Source organism: Lissotriton helveticus, chromosome 1_1, assembly GCF_964261635.1.
Source record: "Lissotriton helveticus chromosome 1_1, aLisHel1.1, whole genome shotgun sequence".
Lineage (NCBI taxonomy): Eukaryota > Metazoa > Chordata > Amphibia > Caudata > Salamandridae > Lissotriton > Lissotriton helveticus.
This window is the reverse complement of record NC_136057.1, coordinates 231,914,015-231,939,832: the sequence shown is the minus strand read 5'-3', so window position 1 is coordinate 231,939,832 and position 25,818 is coordinate 231,914,015. Positions and strand designations below refer to the sequence as shown.

General features: G+C 46.2%; 1 protein-coding gene across 3 annotated transcripts in view; it reads right to left on the bottom strand.

Annotated features, from left to right (window-relative positions):
- Window positions 1-16,326: 16,326 nt before the first annotated feature.
- Window positions 16,327-25,818, bottom strand: part of LOC144787463 (membrane-spanning 4-domains subfamily A member 4A-like) — a 380,273-nt gene continuing 370,781 nt past the window's right edge. For all 3 annotated transcript variants that reach the window (XM_078665340.1, XM_078665342.1, XM_078665341.1), the window contains one exon: window positions 16,327-18,721. In XM_078665340.1, the coding sequence (XP_078521466.1) occupies window positions 18,566-18,721 (156 nt within the window). In that variant the 3' untranslated portion in view covers window positions 16,327-18,565. The remainder of the gene's footprint in view (window positions 18,722-25,818) is intronic.

The window sequence follows — 25,818 nt, the reverse complement described above, 5'->3', positions numbered from 1 at the left end:
CCTTTCTGTTTTTCCCCCCATCTCGATTGAGGAAGTAGTAGCACTCATCTCCCAGATAAAGAGTGGTTGCCCGATGGACATTATCCCTGCACGTGTTATGCCCACATTGGCAATGGTTCTGGGACCTGCTATCCAGAGACTGATAAACCTCTCACTGAGCACAGGACAGGTTCCGAAAGGATGGAAAAAGCTCTGGTTAAACCGCTCAGGAAAAACACTGCAACTCCCTGGGATGAGCTAGCCAACCTCAGACCTATATCCCTGCTCCCTTTTTTAGGCAAAGTTATTGAAAAGCACGTAAACAGAAATCTGTCTAAATACATTGAATCCGCAGGAGTGTTGGACCAATCACAATCAGGCTTCAGGCCCAGACACAGTACCGAGACCGCCCTGATGTCAGTCGCAGACGATCTACACATGTACCAGGAAAGGGGTCACTCCATTATCCTGGTGCTGTTGGATCTGTCTGCGGCATTTGACACCGTCTCTCTTTCCATCCTAACTGCCAGGTTAGCTAACATCGGCCTGAAGCATGAAGCACTGGCATGGTTGAAGAGTTTCATAACTGACCGCACCCAGCAAGTAGCTATGGGTACATATCGGTCAGAGGAAGTTGAAATCTCCAAGGGGGTGCCACAGGGCTCATGTCTGAGCCCCACGCTTTTTAACATATACGTGGCACCCCTGGCTAACATCATGAGAACGTATGGATTCATCCCAATATCTTACGCGGATGATACGCAATTCCTCTTTCCCTTTAAGATCTTCACACCCGAGGTTAGGAACTCCTTCTCTCAGGGCATGAAAGCAGTGGCACGCTGGATCTCTTCCAACTACTTGCAATGCAACGTTGGGAAGACAGAAGTCATGTTGGTTGGTGAGGCAAAACTACTCTGGACTCCAGACTGGTGGCCACAAGATCTCGGACAAGTACCCACGCCCAAACAAATAGTCAAGAACCTGGGAGTCCGTTTAGATCAGGAGCTCACTCTCAAACAACATGGCAACCAGGTGGTGGGAGCCTGCTTCCATGTTATTGGCATGCTGCGTAAAATCTTCCCCTTACTACCAGATGCAACCAGGAGGACGTTGGTGCAGGCTCTAGTCCTGAGTCGATTGGACTATTGCAATGGCCTGCTCCTGTCTGCTAATGAGGGAGTTACGAAAAGACTTCAGGTGGTCCAGAACACGGCTGCTCGCCTGGTTCTGAACGCTCCTCCTCGTACGCCTTCCAAACCTCTGCTGACAAAATTACATTGGTTATCTGTCAAACAGAGGGCAAGTTCAAGGTATGCTGCACCATACATAAAAGCCTGAATGGGATGGGTCCTGCATACCTGACCACCAAATTTGTCCCTTACATACCCTCCCGGACACTCAGGTCGAGTGAACAAGGCCTTCAGTGTGTACCTAGAGCAAAGAAGGCCAGACATGGAACTAAAGCATTATCAGTAGCTGGACCTTCTCTTTGGAATAGTCTCCCAATATCCCTCAGGCTATGTGCAGAACACTTCCCTTTTAGAAAGATGCTTAAGACCTTCTTATTCCAACACTAGACTAGAACAGCTGCTAAAATAGTCCTTCCCCATAACTTATGTTGTAGAAGCCAAAGGCGCGGAGATACTCCTCCGGGAGTCGGAGCCAGCACGGTACAAACCTGCAAATAAATAAATAGATGTGGGATCCTAATCTGTCACTGACAGGTTTCTTCATGTGGTTGCCATGCTTTTCTAAAGAGGACTGAGGCAGTCTTAATTGACAGGTCCAGCAGTTAACTGAATGCCCACAAGTCTGCCTTAATTGTGCAAAAACATGAAACAGTGGCATTAATAATGAAAAATCTATAGTCATCGAGAAAGTATTTTTTCAAAATGATATAATGGCCACAATATTCATAGCAGACAATATTTTTGTTATAGATACAACAGCATCATTATGACGTCATCGTCCGTATTTCTCATCATAATCATAGTATGGAGAATGGCCTGAGTTCTCCTGCTTCTCATAGTGTGGAGAATGGCCCGAGTTTTCCTGCTTCTCATTGTGTGGAGAACGGCCTGTGTTCTCCTGCTTCTCATGGTGGGGAGAATCGTCCGAGTTCTCCTGCTTCTCATAGTGTGGGGAATGGCCCGAGTTCTCCTGCTTCTCATAGTGTGGAGAACGGCTTGAGTTTTCCTGCTTCTCATACTGTGAAGAATGGCCAATTTTCTTGCTTCTCATAGTGTGGAGAATGTCCCGAGTTCTTAGTGTGGAGAATGGCCAGAGTTCTCCTGCTTCTCATAATGTGGAGAATGGCCTGAGTTTTCCTGCTTCTCATAGTGTGGGTAAGAGTCTGAGTTCTCCTGCTTCTCATAGTTTGGAGAATCGCCCGAGTTCTCCTGCTTCTCATAGTGTGGAGAATGGCCAGAGTTCTCCTGCTTCTCATAATGTGGAGAATGGCCTGAGTTCTCCCTTTTCCTATAGTATGGAAAATGGCCTGAGTTCACCTGCTTCTCATAGTGTGGAGAATGGCCCGAGTTCTCCTGCTTCTCATAGTGTGGAGAACAGCCTGAGTTCTCCTGCTTTTCATAGTGTGGAGAATGGCCTGAGTTCTCCCTCTACCCATAGTGTGGAAAATGGCCTGAGTTCTCCAACTTCTCATAGTGTGGAGAATCGCCTGAGTTCTCCTACCTCTCATAGTGTGGAGAATCGCCTGAGTTCTCCTACTTCTCATAGTGTGGAGAACGGCTTGAGTTTTCCTGCTTCTCATACTGTGAAGAATGGCCAATTTTCTTGCTTCTCATAGTGTGGAGAATGGCCCGAGTTCTTAGTGTGGAGAATGGCCCGAGTTCTTCTGCTTCTCATAGTGTGGAGAATCGCCTGAGTTCTTGCTCTTCCCATAGTATGGAAAATGGCCTGAGTTCACCTGCTTCTCATAGTGTGGATAATGGCCCGAGTTCTCCTGCTTCTCATAGTGTGGAGAACAGCCTGAGTTCTCCTGCTTTTCATAGTGTGGAGAATTGCCGGAGTTCTCCCTCTTCCCATAGTGTGGAAAATGGACTGAGTTCTCCTGCTTCTCATAGTGTGGAGAATGGCCCGAGTTCTCCTGCTTCTCATAGTGTGGAGAATCGCCTGAGTTCTCCTACTTCTCATAGTGTGGAGAATGGCCTGAGTTCTCCTACTTCTCATAGTGTGGAGAATGGCCTGAGTTCTCGTGCTTCTCATAGTGTGGAGAATCGCCTGAGTTCTCCTACTTCTCATAGTGTGGAGAATCGCCTGAGTTCTCCTACTTCTCATAGGGCCCGATTCACAGAAGTTAGGATTTTGTCTTAAGTTTGTCTTAAGACAGGATTAAGACAGACTTAAGACAAAACAGTGTGGAGAATGGCCAGAGTTCTCCTGCTTCTCATAATGTGGAGAATGGCCTGAGTTTTCCTGCTTCTCATAGTGTGGGTAAGAGCCTGAGTTCTCCTGCTTCTAATAGTTTGGAGAATCGCCCGAGTTCTCCTGCTTCGCATAATGTGGAGAATGGTCTGAGTTCTCCTGCTTCTCGATTATTCGAGGGTGCATTTCTGCCTCATGAGTCTTCTATTTCATTGGTACTCCTCCTTGAAATAATTTCTCAAGCTGCAGCTGCAGCTTTTTAAAAACATTTATTCATTAAAATTTTGATAAAAATCATATAAGAATAATAGTTATAAGATTTGCCCTCACTAAGTACTCTACCCAGCCTTACAGAAGAAGTTAGTACCACCCACTAAGAAGGCAAGATGGGAGATGCTTGAGGGAAGCAACCAGGGGAGTAAATAAAGTTTTTAGGGCTCGGGGCGCAGCGCCGAGATCCTATTAGTACAGAAAGAAAAAAAGTGTGTTAAGGGCTAGCGAAAGACACATTCCTTAAACATTCCTTAGTTTTTTTATTATGTGAATGGTCATTGGTGTTCGCGGTGATGTATTTTTAGTAGTTTAGATGCTATTGGGCAGTTGTAATTTTCGGGCGCCATTTTGGGCATATTTCGTGCGGCTACGTGCTGGAAAGTGCATTAATCTTAATTAGGAGCTGTCAGGGTGGCCGTGTAATGCATTCCAGATGGTGTGCGCGCGTTCACGATCTAGCAGTGTGTTTGTCGGGCGTTTCATTGCTTGTGTGGTAGGCCCCATGATATACTTTTACCAAGTTGCTAACATAAATTAGAATGTGTTTCATCAGACAATCAATCCCATGTGGCATGCAGCGTTATATGAAGCTCAACAAACCTATCACCTGCAAAAGCGCAAATGTCGAGATTTTCCTACCCCGGTTTATTTACTCTTTAATGCTTAAGATGTACGTAACAACCATATTATGTAAAAATAGTGGTCTACCGGCTTTAGAACCTAGATGCAATTACATTTGAATGCATTTTAAGTAAGATTGTACTAATAATAACGAGTACTATTTGGCGCTGTAAACATACGCACTTCTTTCAAGAATGCACACAGCACATTGGTTAATCAGAGGTGATCCGCTATGCAAATGCAATAAACAAACCACAGTTACTGTCCTAATTCGGGGCTATTATAACTATTGTAGCATTTCTTTCTCATCTCAAAAGCATTTTCTAATTTTTAAAGCAGTTATGAAATAATTAACGTACAAGTTATTTTTTTATCTATCTCTTTTCTGTTTCCTTCCTAGGCTCTGCTAACGTTAGCAAGATATTCCCAAAGTGCCTTTGTAACGCAATCACCTTCTGCCGCCATCAACAATACTAGAATAACGTGTTCAACGCATGAACGCCGTGCCAAGCTTTTTTTACATTTTAGTTTTAGAGTCAGCATTCCCCAAAGTCTATTTTTGCCATGGCAATGAAACAAAGTCAAGCAACGCTGTTTAATGTCAGCTTTCCTCGCGCGCCCATTCGCTCTTTAAACTGCCGCATCCTCTCTAAATGTGCATTTCGTGGCTTTGTTCGAGCCTGGATTCTGTTTCATAGGAAGGAAGGAAGGAAGTGATGATAAACAAATTATAGGACAAAAGCATGCGAGCTCCAGCAGGCCGTTTCAAAGGCACCGGGGAGAATGGCGGCCTATTCAGCGCGAGCGGCCCACTTCAGCAATCTGTCTGTGCCATCAGGAAGCGGGGAAGGAAGGCTTCAATGAGCCCGGCTGAACAAAATACCTCGTGGGAGTAGTGAGTAGTGAGTAGAGGGTAGAGAGTAGAGAGTAGAGAGTAGAGAGTAGAGGGTAGAGAGTAGAGAGTAGAGAGTAGAGGGTAGAGGGTAGAGGGTAGAGAGTAGAGAGTAGTGAGTAGTGAGTAGTGAGTAGTGAGTAGTGTAGTGAGTAGTGAGTAGAGTAGTGAGTAGAGTAGTGAGTAGTGTAGTGAGTAGTGTAGTGAGTAGTGTAGTGAGTAGTGAGTGCAGAGTAGTGAGTAGAGTAGTGAGTAGAGTAGTGAGTAGTGAGTGTAGAGTAGTGAGTAGTGAGTAGTGAGTAGTGAGTGTAGAGAGTAGTGAGTAGAGAGTAGAGAGTAGAGAGTAGAGAGTAGAGAGTAGAGAGTAGAGAGTAGTGAGTAGTGAGTAGTGAGTAGTGTAGTGAGTACAGTAGTGAGTAGTGAGTGTAGAGAGTAGTGAGTAGTGAGTAGTGAGTAGAGTAGTGAGTAGAGTAGTGAGTAGAGTAGTGAGTACAGTAGTGAGTACAGTAGTGAGTAGTGTAGTGAGTAGTGAGTGCAGAGTAGTGAGTAGAGTAGTGAGTAGTGAGTGTAGAGTAGTGAGTAGAGTAGTGAGTAGAGTAGTGAGTGTAGAGTAGTGAGTAGAGTAGTGAGTAGAGTAGTGAGTAGTGAGTGTAGAGTAGTGAGTAGAGAGTAGAGTAGTGAGTAGTGAGTAGAGTAGTGAGTAGTGAGTAGTGAGTAGAGTAGTGAGTAGAGTAGTGAGTAGTGAGTAGTGAGTAGTGAGTAGAGTAGTGAGTAGAGTAGAGTAGTGAGTAGAGTAGAGTAGTGAGTAGAGTAGAGTAGTGAGTAGAGTAGAGTAGTGAGTACAACATCACAGGCAGCAGCTGTGCAAGCTTCTTACACTCACAAGGAGACCACAGGCAGCTGAGGTGCAAGCTTCTCACACTCACAAGAACGACATCACAGGCAGCAGCAGTGCAAGCTTCTTACACTAACAAGGAGACCACAGGCAGCAGAGGTGCAAGCTTCTCACACTCACAAGAAGGACATCACAGGCAGTAACGGTGCAATATTCTCACACTCACAAGGAGATCACTGGCAGTATATACCACATGAACACACTCCATAACACATAGCAACAATACATTGGCATTTACAATGCCATTAGCTCAAACAAATCCGAGCCCGATTGCATTTCTAATGCTTGTTTTTATTGCACAGTCTTCATCTTTTGAGAGGAATAAACCAACCTTTACTGAGCCTGACCAGGAGAATTGCCTGATTTCTTTCTTATCACTCAAAGGAGCCTGCGAGCCTCCCTTCGCAACGTGCATCCAGTGAAAAGCTCTCAAGGCAACGCAAGGAGTTGGGGCACCCAGTCTTCACTAGTTTCCCCATAAAACACTACCCCTGGAGTAAAGTTGCTGAGATGTTCTCCCTGGTGGTAACAGATACTCACATATGGCTGGATGAATCATCCCGAAGTATCATCAGTTCTAAAAACGCCTTCGGTTCTAATGCAGTAAAGAATAAGGTGCCAAACATTCCCTGCAATAGTGGTTACAGCCACGGAATCAAGAGAAGGGTGTCTCTCCGATACCTCCTTCTTCAATGGTTCTAACGACATATGTTAGTGACGGATGAGGAGGCAACCCTGGGGAGCATTCAGCCCAGTGTATTTGTTCCCCAGAAAGTCCACAAATTCTTCCAGTTGCAGGGAACTGCCAGCAGTTCCACAAGCCCTGCTGCACTTCCCTTGCCATTTGCTATTTATGTTACAAGCGGACCCTATATCTTCGGAACCAAGAGATTCATAGGCTCTGACATACAAATTAATGTTAGATACACTGTATTTTGCATTTAAAACACACACACATATATATATATATATATATATATATATATATATATATATATATATATATATATATATATATATATATATATATATATATTATAAGCTCACAGTTCCTCCTCCCGTCTTTAGGAACACAGCCACCACTCACTGGGCAATTTGCGTAAAGTTTTATTTTCCTTACAGCAACATGTCCTTATGACTATGGATGTCATGGCTCTTTATATGAGCATTAGACACAACGAAGGTATAAGAGCATTATAACACTATCTGGGAATTAGAAACATACACTTACATCAGCATGCATACATGCTTATTAGTATGGCAGAGCGGTGGCTTTTGAACAATCTTTTTCTCTTCCAACAGCACACTTTGCTTTTTGATGCTGCCCCAGGTTTACAAGGATCTGGAAATCTGAGGCAGGGTCAAAAACTAATGCCATGCCAAAGCATGTGCTAGAGTTTCGCAACGAGGAGAAATACTTGTATTTCTCCTCATTTTTGCTTTGTCTATGTGTGCTGCATTCCGCCATTATTGTCTATGTGCAGGAAGGGACACCTTTCTGTACAAAAACAATAACTGGAGGATATTTCCTCTTTCTACGTGTGCTGCAGAATACAGAACACATTGAAAGAGGAAAAAACTAGGAGAAATAATGTTTTTTCTCCTTGTTGCGTGTCCCCTATGCCGCCCCTAGGTAGGTGTCGGCTTTAGACACATTCCCAGGATTGCAACCTGTAAATCTGTGAATGTGTCAAATACCATGGGTGTTACGTGGGAACACTCATCGTAATGCCCATGGCACGCCTTCCCATCGTAGTGTGAGGCAATGCAGCAATTTGCACTGCATTGCCTCACTCCATATCTACAAGGCCACGAAAAGCCATAGTGCTAAGCCCTGTGCACCACCAGAACGTCACAAATATTGACGTTCTGTTGGCGCACAGGACTTGTGAATAAGCCCCACAGTGTTTGCTAGGCACATACACAGTATTTACCTCAGTGCATATACTGCAAGCTATATGTGTTCATGGTGTTTGGTAGCACTGCATACATTGTGAGCAATGAGTGTAAACAGTGTTTACATCTAGAGCATACGTTATGGGGCTGACATGCACACACAACCAGCAAACTCACATAGTGCAAACCACTAAATCAGTAGTGTACACATTGTACCAGCAGTGCAAACTGTGCAAGCCAGGAGTGTACATGCTGTGTTCTGGGCAAGCCGAGGGAGTACACAGTGTTAGCAAGAGCCACACAAAGCAGACGTGAAGGGCACTGTATTTGCTAGAAGTGCATAAAGTGGGGGCCAAATAGTTACATAGTGATTGCCACATATGAACACAGTGAGCACCCGTGGTGCATATAGTGGGGGCCAGGCATGCACAAAGTATATGTTCAGCATTCCATCCATCAGTTGTTCTTTTTGCATTTGTCACCTCAAGTGGGACGGGTATGCCCAGACGTGGGTGCTGTCCTTGCCATGCCACTTGATTCAAGCTATTCTGGCTCCAGAGCGGTGATACCCCAAAACCGGTCCTAGGATGCTTGTTTCCAGTCCAGGGAGGACCTGGTCTGGCAGTTTGGGCTGGACTATTCCCATTGGGTGCGTGGTCAAGACTGATTTGCATATGTCTGGGTCCAAACTGGAATGGAGTAGTGAACCAAAAAATGATGAATTTAGGCCCAGATCTCAGTACTGGGGGTGAATGTATTACATGGTTCAGCATTCTGTCCATCAATTGTTCTTTTTTGCACAGTATATGTGATTCATGTAGTGAATATGCCCATTGGCCAGTTTGGGTTGTGTGTGCCTTCACTGTAAAGCTGCTGTTTCCCAATCGCAGTCTGTACTCTTCCTTGCCGAACACACCTGCACACTGCAAAATTCAGAACCGTGCCGCCTGAACTGAAGCCATAGGCTACAGAGACGGAAGAAGGGCATCCCAGGACATTCAGTTGTGGTCCTCTTGAGCTCTGCCTTCAGGAGAGGACATGGACACGGCACCATAAATGCTCTGCTATGAGAAATACTCCATAAGCAGACTAATACACCTAATTGCCATTAATCTAATAGCATGGCAGTTACACAGAAAAAATGCTGTAGCCTGAGCAAAAATGTGACAAACTAAATTCCAACATTGAATGGCAGGGACGGATACCAATATGCACAAACGTATGGGTGAAGAAGACTGAACCCATACCCGTCAGTGATTATTTGTTTTGTGTTGAGGACATGAGCTCGGGCAAACAGCTAACAATGTGTGTAAACAGACTAAAAAATGGAGTTTGGCAGATACGCAAATCAATGCCAAACTTAAACGTCCTAAATCCCTGGGTGGTGTTAATTTTCCAGATTTCTCCTAGTATCACTCTTCTTTTTTCCTCTCCCACTCATCCTCCTTATTTCTGGATCCCACTGAGGATGTTTCTTCTATTCCACTGTGGTGTGCACTCGAATCCTCCTTTTCCATCCTTTTTCCTTTAAAGAATGTATTTCTTTATCACATATTCCTCCCAAGTTGTCCCTCCCTATTCTTAAAAATTCCAGGAAAATTTTTCTTCCCCTCTTTGTTCAGGGTCTTGATGACACTGCCCGCTTTTTGCAATCTTCCTTTTGGTACAACCCTCTTATCAAAACTAAAAATAAAACTTTTTTCTGGAAGGATTGGTTCTCCTTCGGTCTTTTTTGGGTTCATCAACTTTTTCAAGATGGTCGTTGTCTTCCCTTTTCAACTATCCAATCTCGCCTTTCTCTCCCTCCTTCCTTTCTCCTTAAATATAATTTATTACGTGCTGCCGTTCAATCTTGTTATGATTCTATTACCATTTCTCCCGCTCCTCCTGCTCCTTCCTCAATTACTATTCCCTTTCTTTTATCCTCTCCTTCTGCTTCCCAAATTTATAAGCACTTACAGGATGTTCCTCTTCTCCGTGATAAATCCAAGACGGAACAAGATTGGGAAACTGATCTTGACACCTCTTTTACTATCCCTGTATGGCACAACATTTGGAACAAATTAAGGAAATCGTCTAGTGCAGCTAATACCACCCAGACTTTATTTTTTATTTATAACCGACTTTTAATCACTCCTTCCAAACTGCTTGCTATTAACCCTTCTATTCCCTCTACGTGTTGTTCTTGTCCCAACCCCTCTGCTGACCTTAAACATATGCTTTTCACTTGTCCTCTCATTCAAGTTTTTTGGACCAAGGTTTGGCAACAAATTAATTCTATTTTCTCCACACAATTTCCCTTCTCATTCACCCATATCTTTCTAGGTAGCCTCTCTGACATCTGGTCCTCCCAAATTCCCTTTTCCAATACCTCTATTATCGACCTTCTTCTAGCGGTGGCTTTTCAACAAATTACTAAGTCCTGGAAGAATACTTCGAATGTCTCCTTTCAGGCTTGGTGGTATGGTGTTTGCTATAATCACAGACTAGACAGAGCGTATGTACACCCCATTCAACTTGCTATCAAACGTGATTTACTGTGGTTACCAGTTACTACTTTTCTAGATATGTCTGCACAATCTCGTCCTTTGCATAACCCCTTCCCATGTAGAAGTTCCTAAATCTCCTTGATTCGCCTATGATGCCTTTTATCTCTTTATGAACAGATTGCCTTCCTCTATATTTGCAATATTTTATGTAGACCTCTCCCATGCTTCCTGCTTGTAATATGTTATGCCTTTGATACTCTTCTCACATTGACTTGTTTCCTTCCTTTTTCCTTTCTTGCCTTTCCCTTTCCTTTCTTTCTTTTTCTCTTTCTTTTTTCTTTTTCTCTTTCTCTTCTTTCACATTTTCATATTGTATTATTCTGCCCCTTTATGTACTGATTGCTTGTATTTCATATTGCTGATTTTGTATCCTTATTTGAGGCAATCTCTCTTCAATAAAGTTTCTTTCAAACTTAAAAAGATATGCAAGTCAATATATCCTCTTCATAAAAAATCATTAAGGAGTTTGTATTTAGAACCTTTTTGCAAAGAATTAGAGGTGAGAATAATGATGAAGAACAAACATCAATAGATTTACAAATTGGGTAAATTCTAAATGAACCTACGGAGGTTGACTGCAAATATGTTTTTGGTAAACCAGCACAGAGACTGAAGGCATGCTTCTGAAGTCTGGCTTTAAGCATTATTATGGTAAGAATTGTTATGTTATGTTATTTTTATTTGTACCGCGCACAGCTGCCCCAGCAAAGGGGCGTCCTGGCGCTTTGAGAAGGTAAACACAACAAAGCATTAAAAGCGGGCAGAAGGAGAAGAGACACAACAGATGAGCTAAACAAATAAAAAGGTCTTGATAGCCCGTCTAAACTGAAGGAGCTCATCGATGGCCCGGATTTGTGGAGGAAGAGAATTCCACCAGCTCGCTGCCGGGACTCGAAAGGAGCGGCCACCAATTCTGCTCAACTTAAAACACGGGACCACTGCTAAGTTCTGGCCTAGCGATCTAAGAGTGCGAGAGGGGACCAGCAGTTTCTCCAAGATTTGTGGGGAAGTACCCTTGAGGATTTTAAATGCAAGGCAGAGAACCTTGAATCTAATCCTCTGCTGCACAGGGAGCCAGTGGAGAGAGCGCAGGGCATTGGACACCGAGCACCGCCTAGGCAGACCTGTCACCAGTCGGGCCGCAGCGTTTTGAACCCGCTGGAGCCGCAGAAATTCTGACTGGTTAACCCCCGCCAGTAGGGAGCTGGCATAGTCCAGCCTGGACAGCACTGATGCTTGGACCACCAGCTGTCTTGTGGGTGCATCAAAGAATTTGAGGATGGGTCGAAGTCCTCTGATGATGCCATAGCAAGAAGCCGCCACCTTCTTGGTATGACAGATGAAACTCAGAGAAGGATCAAGCCACACCCCCAGGTTTTTTATCTCTGCCGCTGGGAGGGGAGTCACACCCAACTCCGAAGGCCACCATTAGTCACCCCACAAAGCCACCTGTTTACCAACCACCATAATCTCCGTCTTCTTGGTGTTTAACTGGAGACAGTTGGAATTCATCCAGTTAGCCACTTCCTGCAGACCATCACAGAACCTGGAAGCCTCCAGGTCTGAGTCCCCACTCAGTGTGACCGCCAGCTGCGTGTCATCTGCGTAAGAGACCATGGTCAGGCCCCACCGCTTGACGACCGCAGCCAACGGTCTCACATACAGATTGAAAAGGGTGGGACTCAGTGATGACCCCTGTGGGACTCCCTGGTCTAACGGGTAGGATGACGACTTACCGGGCGGGATCGCCACCTGGAATGACCTATCCGTAAGGAAGGATCGAAACCAGTGCAAGGCGGAGCCAGAAACGCCCACCTCCTCAAGACGACGAATCAGAATCCCGTGCGAGACCGTGTCGAAGGCGGCACTGAGATCTAATAACAATAGTGCCGCCGTCCGACCGGAATCCAGCACGGAACGCAGATGCTCGACCATCGAGAGAATGGCCGTCTCCGTGCTGTGACCCGCACGGAACCCGTTCTGGGTAGGGTCGAGAATGTTAAGCCTACCAAGATGGTCTGTAAGAGTGGCATTCACATGGGCCTCTGCTATTTTCGTGGCCCAAGGGAGAAGGGAGATAGGGCGGTAGCTTTCAGGTTTAAGGGGGTCAAGGGTCGCCTTCTTCAGAATTGGCGTGACTACTGCCTGCTTCCATCTGACGGGAACCACTCCAGAAGAGAGGGACAGGTTGATCAAGGACAGCACCGGGGTACGTCAAACCGGCGCCAGGGTCTTGAGGTGGGCCGGTTTCAGTGGGTCTGCCGGAGATCCAGACTTGATTTTGGCGCTGAGAGAGTCAAACACCTCCAGAGGGGGTAAGATAGAAAGACATTCCCCCTCACCTAAGGTGCGACCAACCTGCTCTAGCATCAGGGAACCCGTTGGAAAAGTGTGATAGATGGCTTGCACTTTTTCATGGAAGAAAGAGGCCAAACCCTCACAATGTGAGTCCGAGCATATTTCCACTGCAGTTGCTCTCTTCGCCATCAGGTCCTTTAATACTTTGAAAATAAGTTTCGATGGATTGGCAGAATTCTGAAACTGTTGAGCATAAAAGGAAGCGCGAGTTTGACACACTGCCCTGTGGTAGATCTTGACCTTGGCCAGATAACATATCTTCAGATCTGGGTCGTACGACTTCCTCCATAATCTTTCGGCCTGTCTACAGGCCCTCTTAAGAGACGCCAAGGAAGTGTCATACCAAGGACTCGGCTCCTTCCGATCACACTTGGACCAACACATAGGTATCAGAGAATCGAGGGCACCAGATATCCACTCACAGAAGGAGTCGTATCCACAATCAACCTCGGTGAGCGGACCTAAAGGAACCTCCTCGAGCAGATGGTAAAAATCCTCCAGTCTTAATTTGTTCCAGTGTCGTTTAAGAACAAGTCTGTCCTGAGATAGAAAAGGAGAGTCAGACAAAGAGCATGCCGTTTTCACCAGCATGTGGTCTGTCCAGACCAACTGAGAGGAACCAAGAACTCTGAATCCTTCTAGATTTGTGAAGAATGGGTCAAGAGTATGACCACCTCTATGTGTGGGGAAAGTAATCATCTGTGAGAGCTGTAGAGCCTCAAGATCCGCCAGAAAGCTCCTAATAGAGGGTAAAGAAGGGCAGTCCAAATGGAGATTAAGATCTCCCACAACATTAAAATTTGCGCATCCTAGTGCCTCTGTACTAATGTACTCAGGAAGAGCAGCCCTAAAAACAGAGTCACAGCCCGGAGGCCGGTAAATGAATAAACCAGAGAAGGTAAACTGGTGACTAAACGCTATTTTAAATAGGGCACCCTCACACCCCAAAAGTTCAGCGGCTTTCCACTCGCAGGGATAACACTGTTTGGTGGCCATCGCAATGCCTCCACCTCTAGTCGTCCGATTTAAAGTAAAAATTGCATACTCTGGGGGAAAGGCTAGGTTAATTATCGAGGAGTCAGAGTCCTGGAGCCACGTTTCCGTTAGAAAAAGCACATCCGGCGAGCCATCAATGAGAAGGTCGTAAACCTCCTGATGGTGCTTTACCACAGATCTGACGTTTAAGCTCCAGATACTCAGATCCCGTTGTCCTACCCTCTTTATAACAGGCCCCAAGGAGCGTATAAGAGAGGGGGGTTCCAATGACCAAGCACCACACCTACAATGATATGGGCGACAAAGCGGGACTACAGGCGAAAACTCGCAATGTGTACATCGGTCCTGAAGGGCCAGTAGATCGGCCCTACTATAAGTTCTCAAAGGTAAAGTCATGATGGCCAGGTCCAGAGTCCTGCCGCGGGCCGCGCCTCCTTAGCGCAGACGGGCAGGACTCTGGCACGACTCAGGCACGCCCACTGCGCGTAACCGCTGCGCGTTGGAGGGAGCTTTAAATAGGCGTCCCTCCACTCAGCCGGAGCGCTAGACCGCTCGTCAGCAACACCCACCCAGAGTGAACACCACTCCAAAATGGCGCCCAAAGTGAACACCACTCCAAGATGGCGCCCAAAGTGAACACCACTCCAAGATGGCGCCCAAAGTGAACACCACTCCAAGATGGCGCCCAAAGTGAACACCACTCCAAGATGGCCCCCAAAGCCAATCCCACCCCAGAAACCGGACCCGCCAAAACAGCGGTGAAGGAGCCGATTAGAGTGCAAGTGAGGGGGTTACAATAAATCCTATTAAAATCAGGGCAGAGTACAACTAAGAAGAACACAAATAGTTATAAGGGTAGCTTTAAAAATGATAGCGCGGTATTTAGGCGCATAGCGCGATGCAAAGCGCGAGTACCTTCTCAGGGCAGTCCACAGGGCAGGTCGCCTTAAATAGGCGTCCCTCCACTCAGCCGGAGCGCTAGACTGCTCGTCAGCAACACCCACCCAGAGTGAACACCACTCCAAAATGGCGCCCAAAGTGAACACCACTCCAAGATGGCGCCCAAAGTGAACACCACTCCAAGATGGCGCCCAAAGTGAACACCACTCCAAGATGGCGCCCAAAGTGAACACCACTCCAAGATGGCGCCCAAAGTGAACACCACTCCAAGATGGCACCCAAAGCCAATCCCACCCCAGAAACCGGACCCGCCAAAACAGCGGTGAAGGAGCCGATTAGAGTGCAAGTGAGGGGGTTACAATAAATCCTATTAAAATCAGAGCAGAGTACAACTAAGAAGAACACAAATAGTTATAAGGGTAGCTTTAAAAATGATAGCGCGGTATTTAGGCGCATAGTGCGATGCAAAGCGCGAGTACCTTCTCATGATGTTTGCATAGAAAATAGCTCACAACAGGCATATATTTGGTAGAACAGATTAAGTGATGTTGTGGTGGCGATAGGGGCTTTGCCTTATTTACAAGGCAGTGTTAAGACACTTAACATGCCTTAATGCTGCCTTGTAAATTAGGCACCCTTTCATGCTGTACTCAGAGTGAAAGGGGAGGGCAATGGGTGTTGGGGTGGGCGTTTCCACCGCTACACCCATTGATTTGTACGCTGCCCCATAATTACAAGGGTGGCACAAATAGGAGGCAGCGCCAAAATTAAGATGAGGGAAAACTGTGCTTACCCTGGCGCAATGAGGAGAAATGCTTTTCTTCTCCTTGTTTTTTCTGTTTCCATGCGTGCTGCCTTGTGCAGCACACATAGAAACAGCAAATTGCTATTATTGTGCATGTGCAGGAAGGTGATTCTTCCTGCACATAAACAATTAAAAAAATGCTGCTTTGCAACTTCTATGTGCATTAAGCAGCACACACAGAAGTTTCAAAACGCCCTGAATGATTGTTTATGTGCAGGAAGTGAAACCTTTCTGCACATATACATACACATATACAATCATTTCCCCCAACGCAGACACCCTTGCACTAGCCTGCATTGGCGCTAGGCAGCTGAACTCAGTGCCAGCACTAGGGGAAACGCAGGAGTGCGTCTCATTCTTGTGAATACGGTACATCCCTGCATTTTCTAAAATGGAGTAGCGAAAATGCATTGGGACAGATTATTCCATGTTGGCATATGTGAAATCATGCACCTCCGTGTGTTTAAAAAGTGCTTATCCTATTGGAAGGTTCCTATACCTTTTTTCAGCTGTGTATCTTGGTATGGAGAGCCTGATGAGGTCCCAGTTACAGGAATTATACCCACGAGCACGGACGGAGCGCGTTCCAAGATAGCACGCACTAACTTTGCCTTGAGCATTGCATACATTGGAAGAGTTTCAATATTGGGTGTGCACTCAACCACTTCACATATGGAGCATTTACCTTTTTCCATCCACTCTTTGTGAGTTACGAAAAGTGAAAAAGAACTCTGTAGGCAATATATAAATTGAAATGTGAAAGGACACTGGAGGTTCATTTTTTTTGTCGTAGTCCGATTTATTGAGGACATCAGTTTTAACTGTCCAGTGGTTATCATCATGTAAAATATTTTTCACAGTGAACATCGCTCTAAGTGAAATAACTTGTATTGGAGTGACGCCTGTTAGAGAGCTTTGATAATAGTGAGTGACACACGTGTTTTGGGGATTTGGAGGGTACACGCAGGTGGCAGTGTTTTGTTTATGTTTATAAGAAATGTGTATCAGGTGACATGTTTTCTGCATGTGACAGTCAACAAATAGCGCACACACTTTGGGGGTTAGATTCAGCCTGCACGATTACTGAATCATGAGAGAATTGTAGTGGAGGTATGCATTCTTTATTGTTTAATGTTTATGCTTCGGCATTTATTCACTATTACTGAGAAGTTGTTTTGTTTGAAATCACAACACTAATCTAGGTGTAGGCAAGGTTTAAACCAGGATGAAAAAATTGGGGTGTCTCTCGAAGGGGCGCGTGGCTTAAAACACAAACTAAAAATCTGTGCTTTGCATAGTGTGCCACCCGACTTGTATTTTGCGGTTTGTCATTGCGTCCAGATATATGATGCAACAAGTCAGGACTATTGGCTTAGTTGCATTAAACAAATAAGCAGCAACTATCGCTTGTAGATAATATTGAAAAAGCTTCCAATTACAACCCTGGTGACACCAGGACAATGTTGCTGCTCCTGAGTTCTAAAAAAAGAATGGAATTCCAGAGAGAAAAGAACCCTCTTTAAAGGATTTCCCTTACCCCTACAACGCTCATCTGGCATGATGTCCTGCTGTAACTTCTCCACTACTGAGAAGTGAGCAGTGTGAGCACGCACACATTGATGTGGCTGCTGTCAACGCAGTCCGGAAAAAACGGACCGCTGGTGCCAGGGCACAAAACAGAGCCCGTTAAGAGACCCGTTTCGAGGCCCTCTCAAAAAAACTGCTCAGACCCGGTGAGACCCGGCCCACTTAAAGCCCTGGGTGAAGGTCGGGTGTTTTTGGGTTAAATGAGGCTTTAACTAATCTTGCTCATGGAAGGTGGAGTGTTTTTTCTAAGTATGGTTTATAATCCTGGTGGCACTGTTGTTTTTAAAAAAAATATCGTTTTTGTTAAGCATGTTTTCAAAAAAGGTTGTGCACATTGAAGTTTGTTGCATGTAACATGGGGCACAGAAGTAATATATGAAGACATCACTGTTCAGGTTTTATTAATTGACAGCGATAACTTGTGATTCTAATTCTAATGCTCTCATTGTAGCAAACCCTGATGAAGGGCATCATTAGCCCGAAATGCATTGGGACAGATTATTCCATGTTGAATTATGGGAGATCATGCACCTCCATGTGCACAAGAGTAAAGCCTGTGAGGGCACTTGTTGAACTTGAATAAAAAAAGAATACCGAAACATTGTGCTGAAAATATGGAGTACTTTGGATTACAGATCGAATAAATTGGATGAAAGTGCGAATAAAAGGTGATAATCCTATTGGAAGGTGTATATACCTTTTTTCAGCTGTGCATCTTGGTATGGAGAGTCTGATGAGGTCCCTGTTACATTTCATCCAAACCCATGGTCATCTTACCCATGTTATGTTATGTTATGTTATGTTAGGCTAAACTTGTAATCTATGTATCTTCGCTGGTCGGTTCCTTTTTGATATGTCATTTGGAGAGACTTGTGCCGCTAAAGGCACCTCGGACCCTTGAGGTCTTGCACCTTCTATGCAATGTATATTTTGATTCTCTGTGTTGCCTCAATAAAAATGATTTAAACATAAAGCGCACTGACACCATAAGTTTCCTGGCGCTGAGTGATGATTGTGAGAAATGCAGCGGAGAGACTAATTGGACTTAGTTGTGAAATAGGGAAATTTGAGATTCACACCTCCCAATCTCACTAACTAAAATACACCCTTGGTAATCTATTTGGTTTCTTGGATTAAGAAACACTTTCAAGTTTTATAATAGAATTATTTTCCTATCAGACCTGAGACTAGCTGCGGAACAGTCTTTAGCAGGAGCGGTGGGCGGGGTCCTGTCGAAGATGCGTCTTAAAGAGGCAGTGTCTAGTCCAGGCCTTCTGTAACCTACCAGGTGACAGTTCTGCCAGTCCTTGCATGTTTCTCTTAGCCTGAGTGCCCACTGCTTGTATACACAGGATTCAGGGGGAGTAAGTGCTGCTGCTCTACATTTCAAAAATGGCGGTGGGGCGGCGGCGGGGATCTGTACCGCGAGGTCAGAGATAGATGTTGTGAGATAATTCCTGTGAGTGTTGGCCGCCATTTTCAACATTTGTTGGGCAGAATCCTTTCTGGTCCGCAGAGGGAGACGAGGTCCGAAAAGAGATGTCCGCGTTCTCCATGACAGGAACAGGCTGGTAAACGACCACAGGCTGAAAAGTGAACAGAAATCAGGTGCATATTAGTGAGACTGACTTTGTGGTGCACATTACAGATAACACCAAGTTTTGTCACACCTGCATCTGCTACATGCACATGAACAGCATCTGTGGTAGAAAGCAGTACCACATTTATTTACACTCCTACAACAGGTTCTGTCCCACGATACAGGAGACCCAAACTATTGTATGGTGATTGCGGACTGCCCTGTCTTCCCCACTGCCATGTTTTTGGTTAATAAACTGCATGTTTTCGTATATTCTGAGAACAGATATCACTAGTGTGATTACAGTGTTGAACATGAAATATGTACACTGGGCGCCGAATCATGTATTATCCTCTCTCCTTATATTTACTCTTCACTCTCCTGATCTGCAAGGCAGCACAGTGAGTTAAAGCCTTCATGCTAACATCTGGTCAGGCCTGCAAGTCACATGTTTGAATCTCGGCATGGCCACCTCAGCCTTTCATTCTTGTAAGGGTGAGTGACTACTGTGAAAACGTAAGTAGGTACTCCTACGCTAAAGATTCTTGTGCACAGATGTTATCTTGCACTTATATGTTTCATAACCATATTTGGATTTTGATCTGATATCACTTTAAAATACCTATTGGAGTTAACAAACATGATGGGTTTTGGGATTCTAATTGGACCAGAGGCAATCCTGGACACTGTCTCACATTTGCAAATTTCTGTAGAAGATTAGCCTCACTTTGAAAGTTGGACACTAGGAGTGTGATTTTAGGAAAAGTAATGAAGTGAGTAGTGTCTTCCTGAACTCATCACCCTCTGAAGGAAGCAACACATCTTTTCCATATCAACATAACAACCTGCCCCCAGCTTCACTAGATAGGTTTTTATTTAGAATAACAACGTTCAGTTGCATGTTTATGATCTACAGACTTGCGCTGCATAAAGGGGTAAGTAAACTGTTGACATGTTACTACCTTTAGCTCTATGCTAAACTTGAGTGTAATTCTGTGGTCAGTTGAAATGACAATTGTCTTATGATTCTTTGCCAGGCTGCCAGCTATTGGTACAATAAACACAAGCTAGACTGTGGGACTTACTGACGTGTAGAGGTTTGTTTTAACAGCACCTTTAAATTGTGTGATAATTGCATATATTATTCACAGCATTAAAAAAAGCAAACATATCCTCTAAAAAGGCTATAAAAAGTAATGCATTCTAGTTATTATTAGTGATGCGGTCTCCAGCGTTTTCAGTGCAGACAGTGTCACTGGCTGGTAAGAAATGTGTAAAGGGTTGAGTGATGTGTGACCCCAGAGAAGAGTCAGAAGACAGAAAAGAGAAAACGTGTTTCCATGAGCAGTTATCCTCACCTGTGAGTATGTCTGTTTTTACCTGTGAGTACGTGTGTTTTTACCTGTGGGTATGTCTGTTTTCACCTGTGAGTAAGTCTTTTTTCACCTGTGAGTTACGTCTGTTCTCACCTGTAAGTCTGTTTCCATCTGTATGTCTGTTCTCACCTATGAGTATGTCTTTTCTCACCTGTGAGTATGTCTGTTCTCACCTGTGGGTATGTCTGATCTCACCTGTGGGTATGTCTCTTCTCACCTGTGAGTATGTCTGTTCTCACCTGTGAGTATGTCTGTCCTCACCTGTGAGTATGCCTGCTCTCACCTGTGAGTATGTCTGCTCTCACCTGTGAGTATGTCTGTTCTCACCTGTGAGTACGTCTGCTCTCACCTGTGAGTATGTCTGCTCTCACCTGTGAGTATGTCTGTTTTCACTAGTGAGAATGTCTGTTTTCACTAGTGAGAATGTCTGGTCTCACCTGTGAGTATGTCTATTCTCAACTGTGAGTATTTCTGGTCTCACCTGTGAGTAAGTCGGTTTTCACCTGTGAGTTACGTCTGTTCTCACCTCTAAGTCTGTTTCCATCTGTATGTCTGTTCTCACCTTTGAGTATGTCTGATCTCACCTGTGAGTATGTCTGCTCTCACCTGTGAGAATGTCTGTTTTCCTCCGTAAGTATGTCTTTTCTCACCTGTGAGTGTTATCACCTGTGGGTATGTCTGTTTCCATCGGTATGTCTGTTCTCACCAGTAAGTATGTCTGTTCTCACCTGTGAGTATGTCTGTTCTCACCTGTGGGTATGTCTGTTCTCACCTGTGAATACGTCTGTTCTCGCCATTGAGTATGTCTGTTTTCCTGTCAGTAGGTCTGGTCTCACCTTTCAGTATGCCTGTTTTCCCCTGTCAGTAGGTCTGTTTCACCTGTGAGTATTTCTGTTTTTCTCTGTAAGTATGTCTGTTTTCACCTGTGGGTGTTTTCACCTGTGGGTATGTCTGTTTCCATCTGTATGTCTGTTCTCACCTGTGAGTATGTCTGTACTCACCTGTGGTTATGTCTGTTCTCACCTGTGAGTATTTCTGTTCTCACCAGTGAGTATGTCTGCTTTCACCCCTAAGTATGTCTGTTTTCCTGTGTAAGTATGTTTGTTCTCACCTGTGGGTATGTCTGTTTCCATCTGTATGTCTGTTCACACCTGTGAGTATGTTTGTTCTCACCTGTGGGTATGTCTGTTCTCACCTGTGAATAAGTCTGTTCTCACCTGTGATTCTGTCTGTTTTCCTGTCAGTAGGTCCGTTCTCACCTGTGAGTATGTCTGTTTTCCCGTGTCAGTAGGTCTGTTCTCACCTGTGAGTAAGTCTGTTCTCACATGTGAGTATGTCTGGTCTCACCTGTAAGTCTGTTTTCACCTGTATGTCTGTTCTCACCTGTAAGTATGTTTTCACCTGTGAGTAAGTCTGTTTTCACCTGTTAGTAAGTCGGTTTTCACCTGTATGTCTGTTTTCACCTGTGAGTAAGTCGGTTTTCACCTGTTAGTAAGTCGGTTTTCACCTGTATGTCTGTTTTCACCTGTGAGCAAGTCGGTTTTCCCCTGTGAGTAAGTCTGTTTTCACCTGTGAGTATGGCTGCGTCCTCCCAGGGCAGCCGCGGTGTTAGAAGCTGTGCCTCACAAAACACAGTGGGCCCGATTTACAGAATGAACTTAAGACTCGATCCTAAACTTACTACTATTTTGGTATTCACAGAATGCACTTACTACTTTTGGCATTCACAGAATGAACTTACTACTTTTGGTATTCACAGAAGTTAGGATTTTGTCTTAAGTCTGTCTTAAGTCAGTCTTAAGTTTGTCTTAAGTTTGTCTTAAGACAAACTTAAGACAAAATCCTAACTTCTGTGAATACCAAAAGTAGTAAGTTCATTCTGTGAATTCCAAAAGTAGTAAGTGCATTCTGTGAATACCAAAATAGTAGTAAGTTTAGGATTGAGTCTTAAATTCATTCTGTGAATCGAGCCCAATGAGTGCCATGAGAAGCAGACCCTATCGCCAGTAAGACAAGAGTTCCCTTTATCCGAGATTCTCGTCTCGTATAGTCTGGCTTTCTCTCTCAGTCACACCCGACGTCTGTGGTCTCTCCCCAGTTCAACAGTAATAATAATGTCTTGCATAGTTTGACAAGGGAGGTGGAACCCACAGGGACATACATACATGTAACAGTGCCACAAGTAGGGATGAGTAACAGATTCCTAGCAGTGGTAGACACAGAAGACAGACTGTTCTTGAAGAACACTAGAGTGAAGAGGTTAACTTTGGATTGGGAACTGGGGGACCACACACACCAAGTATAAAGCAAACAGAAAGTGAACTGAGCAGAATTTTAAGAACTTAACATACAGTCATGACCTGATGCCTCTTTGTTGCCTCCTATTCTTCTCTAGAGGAAGGCAGCTTCATAGGGCCATATGCTTAATTGAGTTGTGTCGCCCTTACGTTAGGCAAGGGGGCGAGGGGTAAGAGCCACATAACTACTAAGATTTATTAAGTCTTTTTAAGGCCACCTTGCGTGTCCCCGCGTAGCTTGATAATTCAAGGGCAACGCAACGCAGGGAAAATCGCTGCATTGCGCTACTCTGCCCCAGGGAGGATTTCCATGGGTGGAGCATGGTTGTTCCCTAGCATCCACCAACCGATTTTGGCGCATTCCTAGATTTACCACTACTGGTAGACCTGAGAAAGCATCAAAATACAACAAATCCCCAGGGAGAAATATTGTTTCACCTCGTTTTTTTCTATTCTATGTGAGCAGCATTGTGAGCAGCATTGTGCCGGGCACTTAGAAAGCGAGCCTCCTGGTAGGTCGCTCCCCCTCCACGCAGTTCCAAGTGTGTGCCCCTGCTGCCGCCGACGACTCACTGGTAATTGTTCTTGGCTTCTGTTCCACTGCTCCCACTCTCTGTGACCCCACAGAGCACATTTTGTGCTGTGTGCCACTCGTTTCCCCCCCCCTTGTGCCCCTTTTGCCTGTGTGCCTCGTTTTTGTGCTCTGTGCCACTCGTTTCCCCCCCTTGTGCCCCTTATGCCTGTGTGCCCCGTTTTTGTGCCTCGTGCCACTCGTTTTCGCCCCCCCTTTTGTGCCCCTTTTGCCTGTGTGCCCTGTTTTTGTGCTCTGTGCCACTCGTTCCCCCCTTTTTGCCTGTGTGCCCCGTTTTTGTGATCTGTGCCACTCATTCTTTTGCTTTCTGTACCACCTTTTTCCCCTCCTGTGCCCCGCCCATTTGCCACTCGCTGCTCCCGCCTCCCAGCTGCTCCCCCCTCCCACCTCCCCAAATATGCTGGACGCTGGTGCGCCGAAGGCAAGACTGTCTGCGCCCATCCGCGCCTGGACGGCGCCCAGCAGCAAAACCCCCGAACCCCGCGAACGCCACGACACCAGACTCTGCTACGACGCCAGCACCCTCCACGCACTCAACTCCGTCCAAAACCACACCTGATTCCAGGCCGCCCCGAAACGGACCCACGGACCCTTCTCCTGCCGCACTTGCATCTTCACCTGCAACAGAGCCACCAAACCTCCAAGGACTGGACCCAACCACCTCCGCTGCTTACTCCTCAACACCCGCTCCGCACGCAAACACGCAGTCGAGCACTGGGATCTGCTCGACACCTCTTCCCCAGACGTGACCTTCCTGACCGAGACCTGGTGGAACGACTCCTTGGCGCCCGACATCACCATAGCCATCCCAGACAGCTACAAGATCACCTGCAGGGATCGTGCCAACCGAATCGGAGGAGGAATAGCCATCATCCACAAGTCCACCCTCAAGGTCGCCACCCACGCAGACGACACCCTCAACACCGCCGAACACCTTCACTTCCAGTACCACACCGACCCCAACACCACCCTCAGAGGAACACTCGTCTACAGACCCCCTGGACCCCGGGCTCAGTTCAGCGACTCCATCGCCGACCTCGCCAGCACTCACGCATCCACGGACTACATCGTCCTCGGGGACCTGAACTTCCACCTCGAGAACAACAACACCAACTCCGCCACCCTGATCGACAACCTCGCCAACGGACAACTCGTCACCGCACCCACCCATGCCGCCGGTCACACACTGGACCCCATCTTCTCCACAAGCACCCACGTCGCTTTTAAACACACCATCGAACTCCACTGGACCGACCACCGCTGCATCCATTACACCTTCAAAAAACCAACCACGCACCACCGCACCCAACAGTTGCCTCACCGATGCTGGAGCAAAGTCACCAAAGAGCTGATCACCACCCTCGCCCAGAACCCACCCACTGACCCGCACCAACCCAGACGCTGCAGCCTGCAACCTCAGACAATGAATCGACAACTGCGCCAACATCCTCGCCCCGCTAAAGAAACCCTCCAACAACCACGCAAGCAAGAGAGCCACCTGATTCACCAACGAGCTCCAGACCTCCAAACGTGCATGCCGGAAACTGGAGAAGAAATGGCTCCCTGAACACACACCAGAGAGCCACATAGTCCACAAGGACGCCACCCGCAGATATCACCACCTCATCAGACTAGCCAAGAGATCCTCCTTCAAAGACCGTCTGGATAACAACGGACAAGACAGCAAAGAGCTCTTCAGCATCGTAAAGGAACTCTCCAACCCCAGCGCCAACGCCGACATCCTGCCCTCACAAGAACTGTGCGACTCACTGGCCACCTTCTTCCACCGCAAGATCGCTGACATCCACAACAGCTTCAACACCACGACCGCCCCGACTACACCAGACTCCGCTTCCCCTGCGAACACCACCAGCACCAACCGCATGACCTCCTGGTCCAACGTCAACGACGACGAGACACGCAAGGTCATGAACTCCATCCACTCAGGATCTCCGCCAGACCCGTGCCCACACCATGTATTCAACAAAGCAGACTCAGCCATCGCACCCCAACTACTGAAGGTCATCAACATCTCCTTCGAAACAGCGACATACCCGGAAAGCTGGAAGCACGCCGAAATCAACGCCCTCCTTAAGAAGCCGAAGGCAGACCGCAAGGACCTCAAGAACTTCCTTCCCATCTCCCTGCTCTCGTTCCTGGCGAAGGTCATCAAGAAAATAGTCAACATACAATTGGCCCGCCACCTCGAAGACAACAACATCTTGGACCCGTTCCAGTCCAATTCAGATGAAACCACAGCACCGAGACAGCCCTCATTTCCGCCACAGACGACATCAGGCACCAACTAGACAACGGCGAAACATCAGCCCTCATCCTCCTGGACCTGTCAGCCGCCTTCTTCACGGTCTGCCATTGCACCCTAAAGACACGCCTCAAAGAATCCGAAATCCAAGAGATGGCCCGCGACTGGACCACGTCCTTCCTCTCCGGCAGAACCCAGAGCGTCCGCCTCCTACCCTTCTGATCCGAAACCACCAACATCATCTGCGGAGTCCCCCAGGGCTCATCCCTCAACCTGACGCTGTTCAACGTCTACATGGCCCCCCTCGCACAAGTGGCCTACCACCACGACCTCAACATCATCTCCTATGCGGACCACACCCAGCTCATCCTCTCCCTCACCAAGGACCCACACACTGCCAAAACCAACCTCCACGAGGGAATGAAGGCTGTGACTGACTGGATGAGAAGCAGCCATCTGAAACTGAACTCGGACAAGACGGAGGTCCTCATCCTCGAACCCACCCCCTCAGCCTGGGACGACTCCTGTTGGCCGACCACACTGGGACCAGCACCGACACCCACAGACCATCCTCGC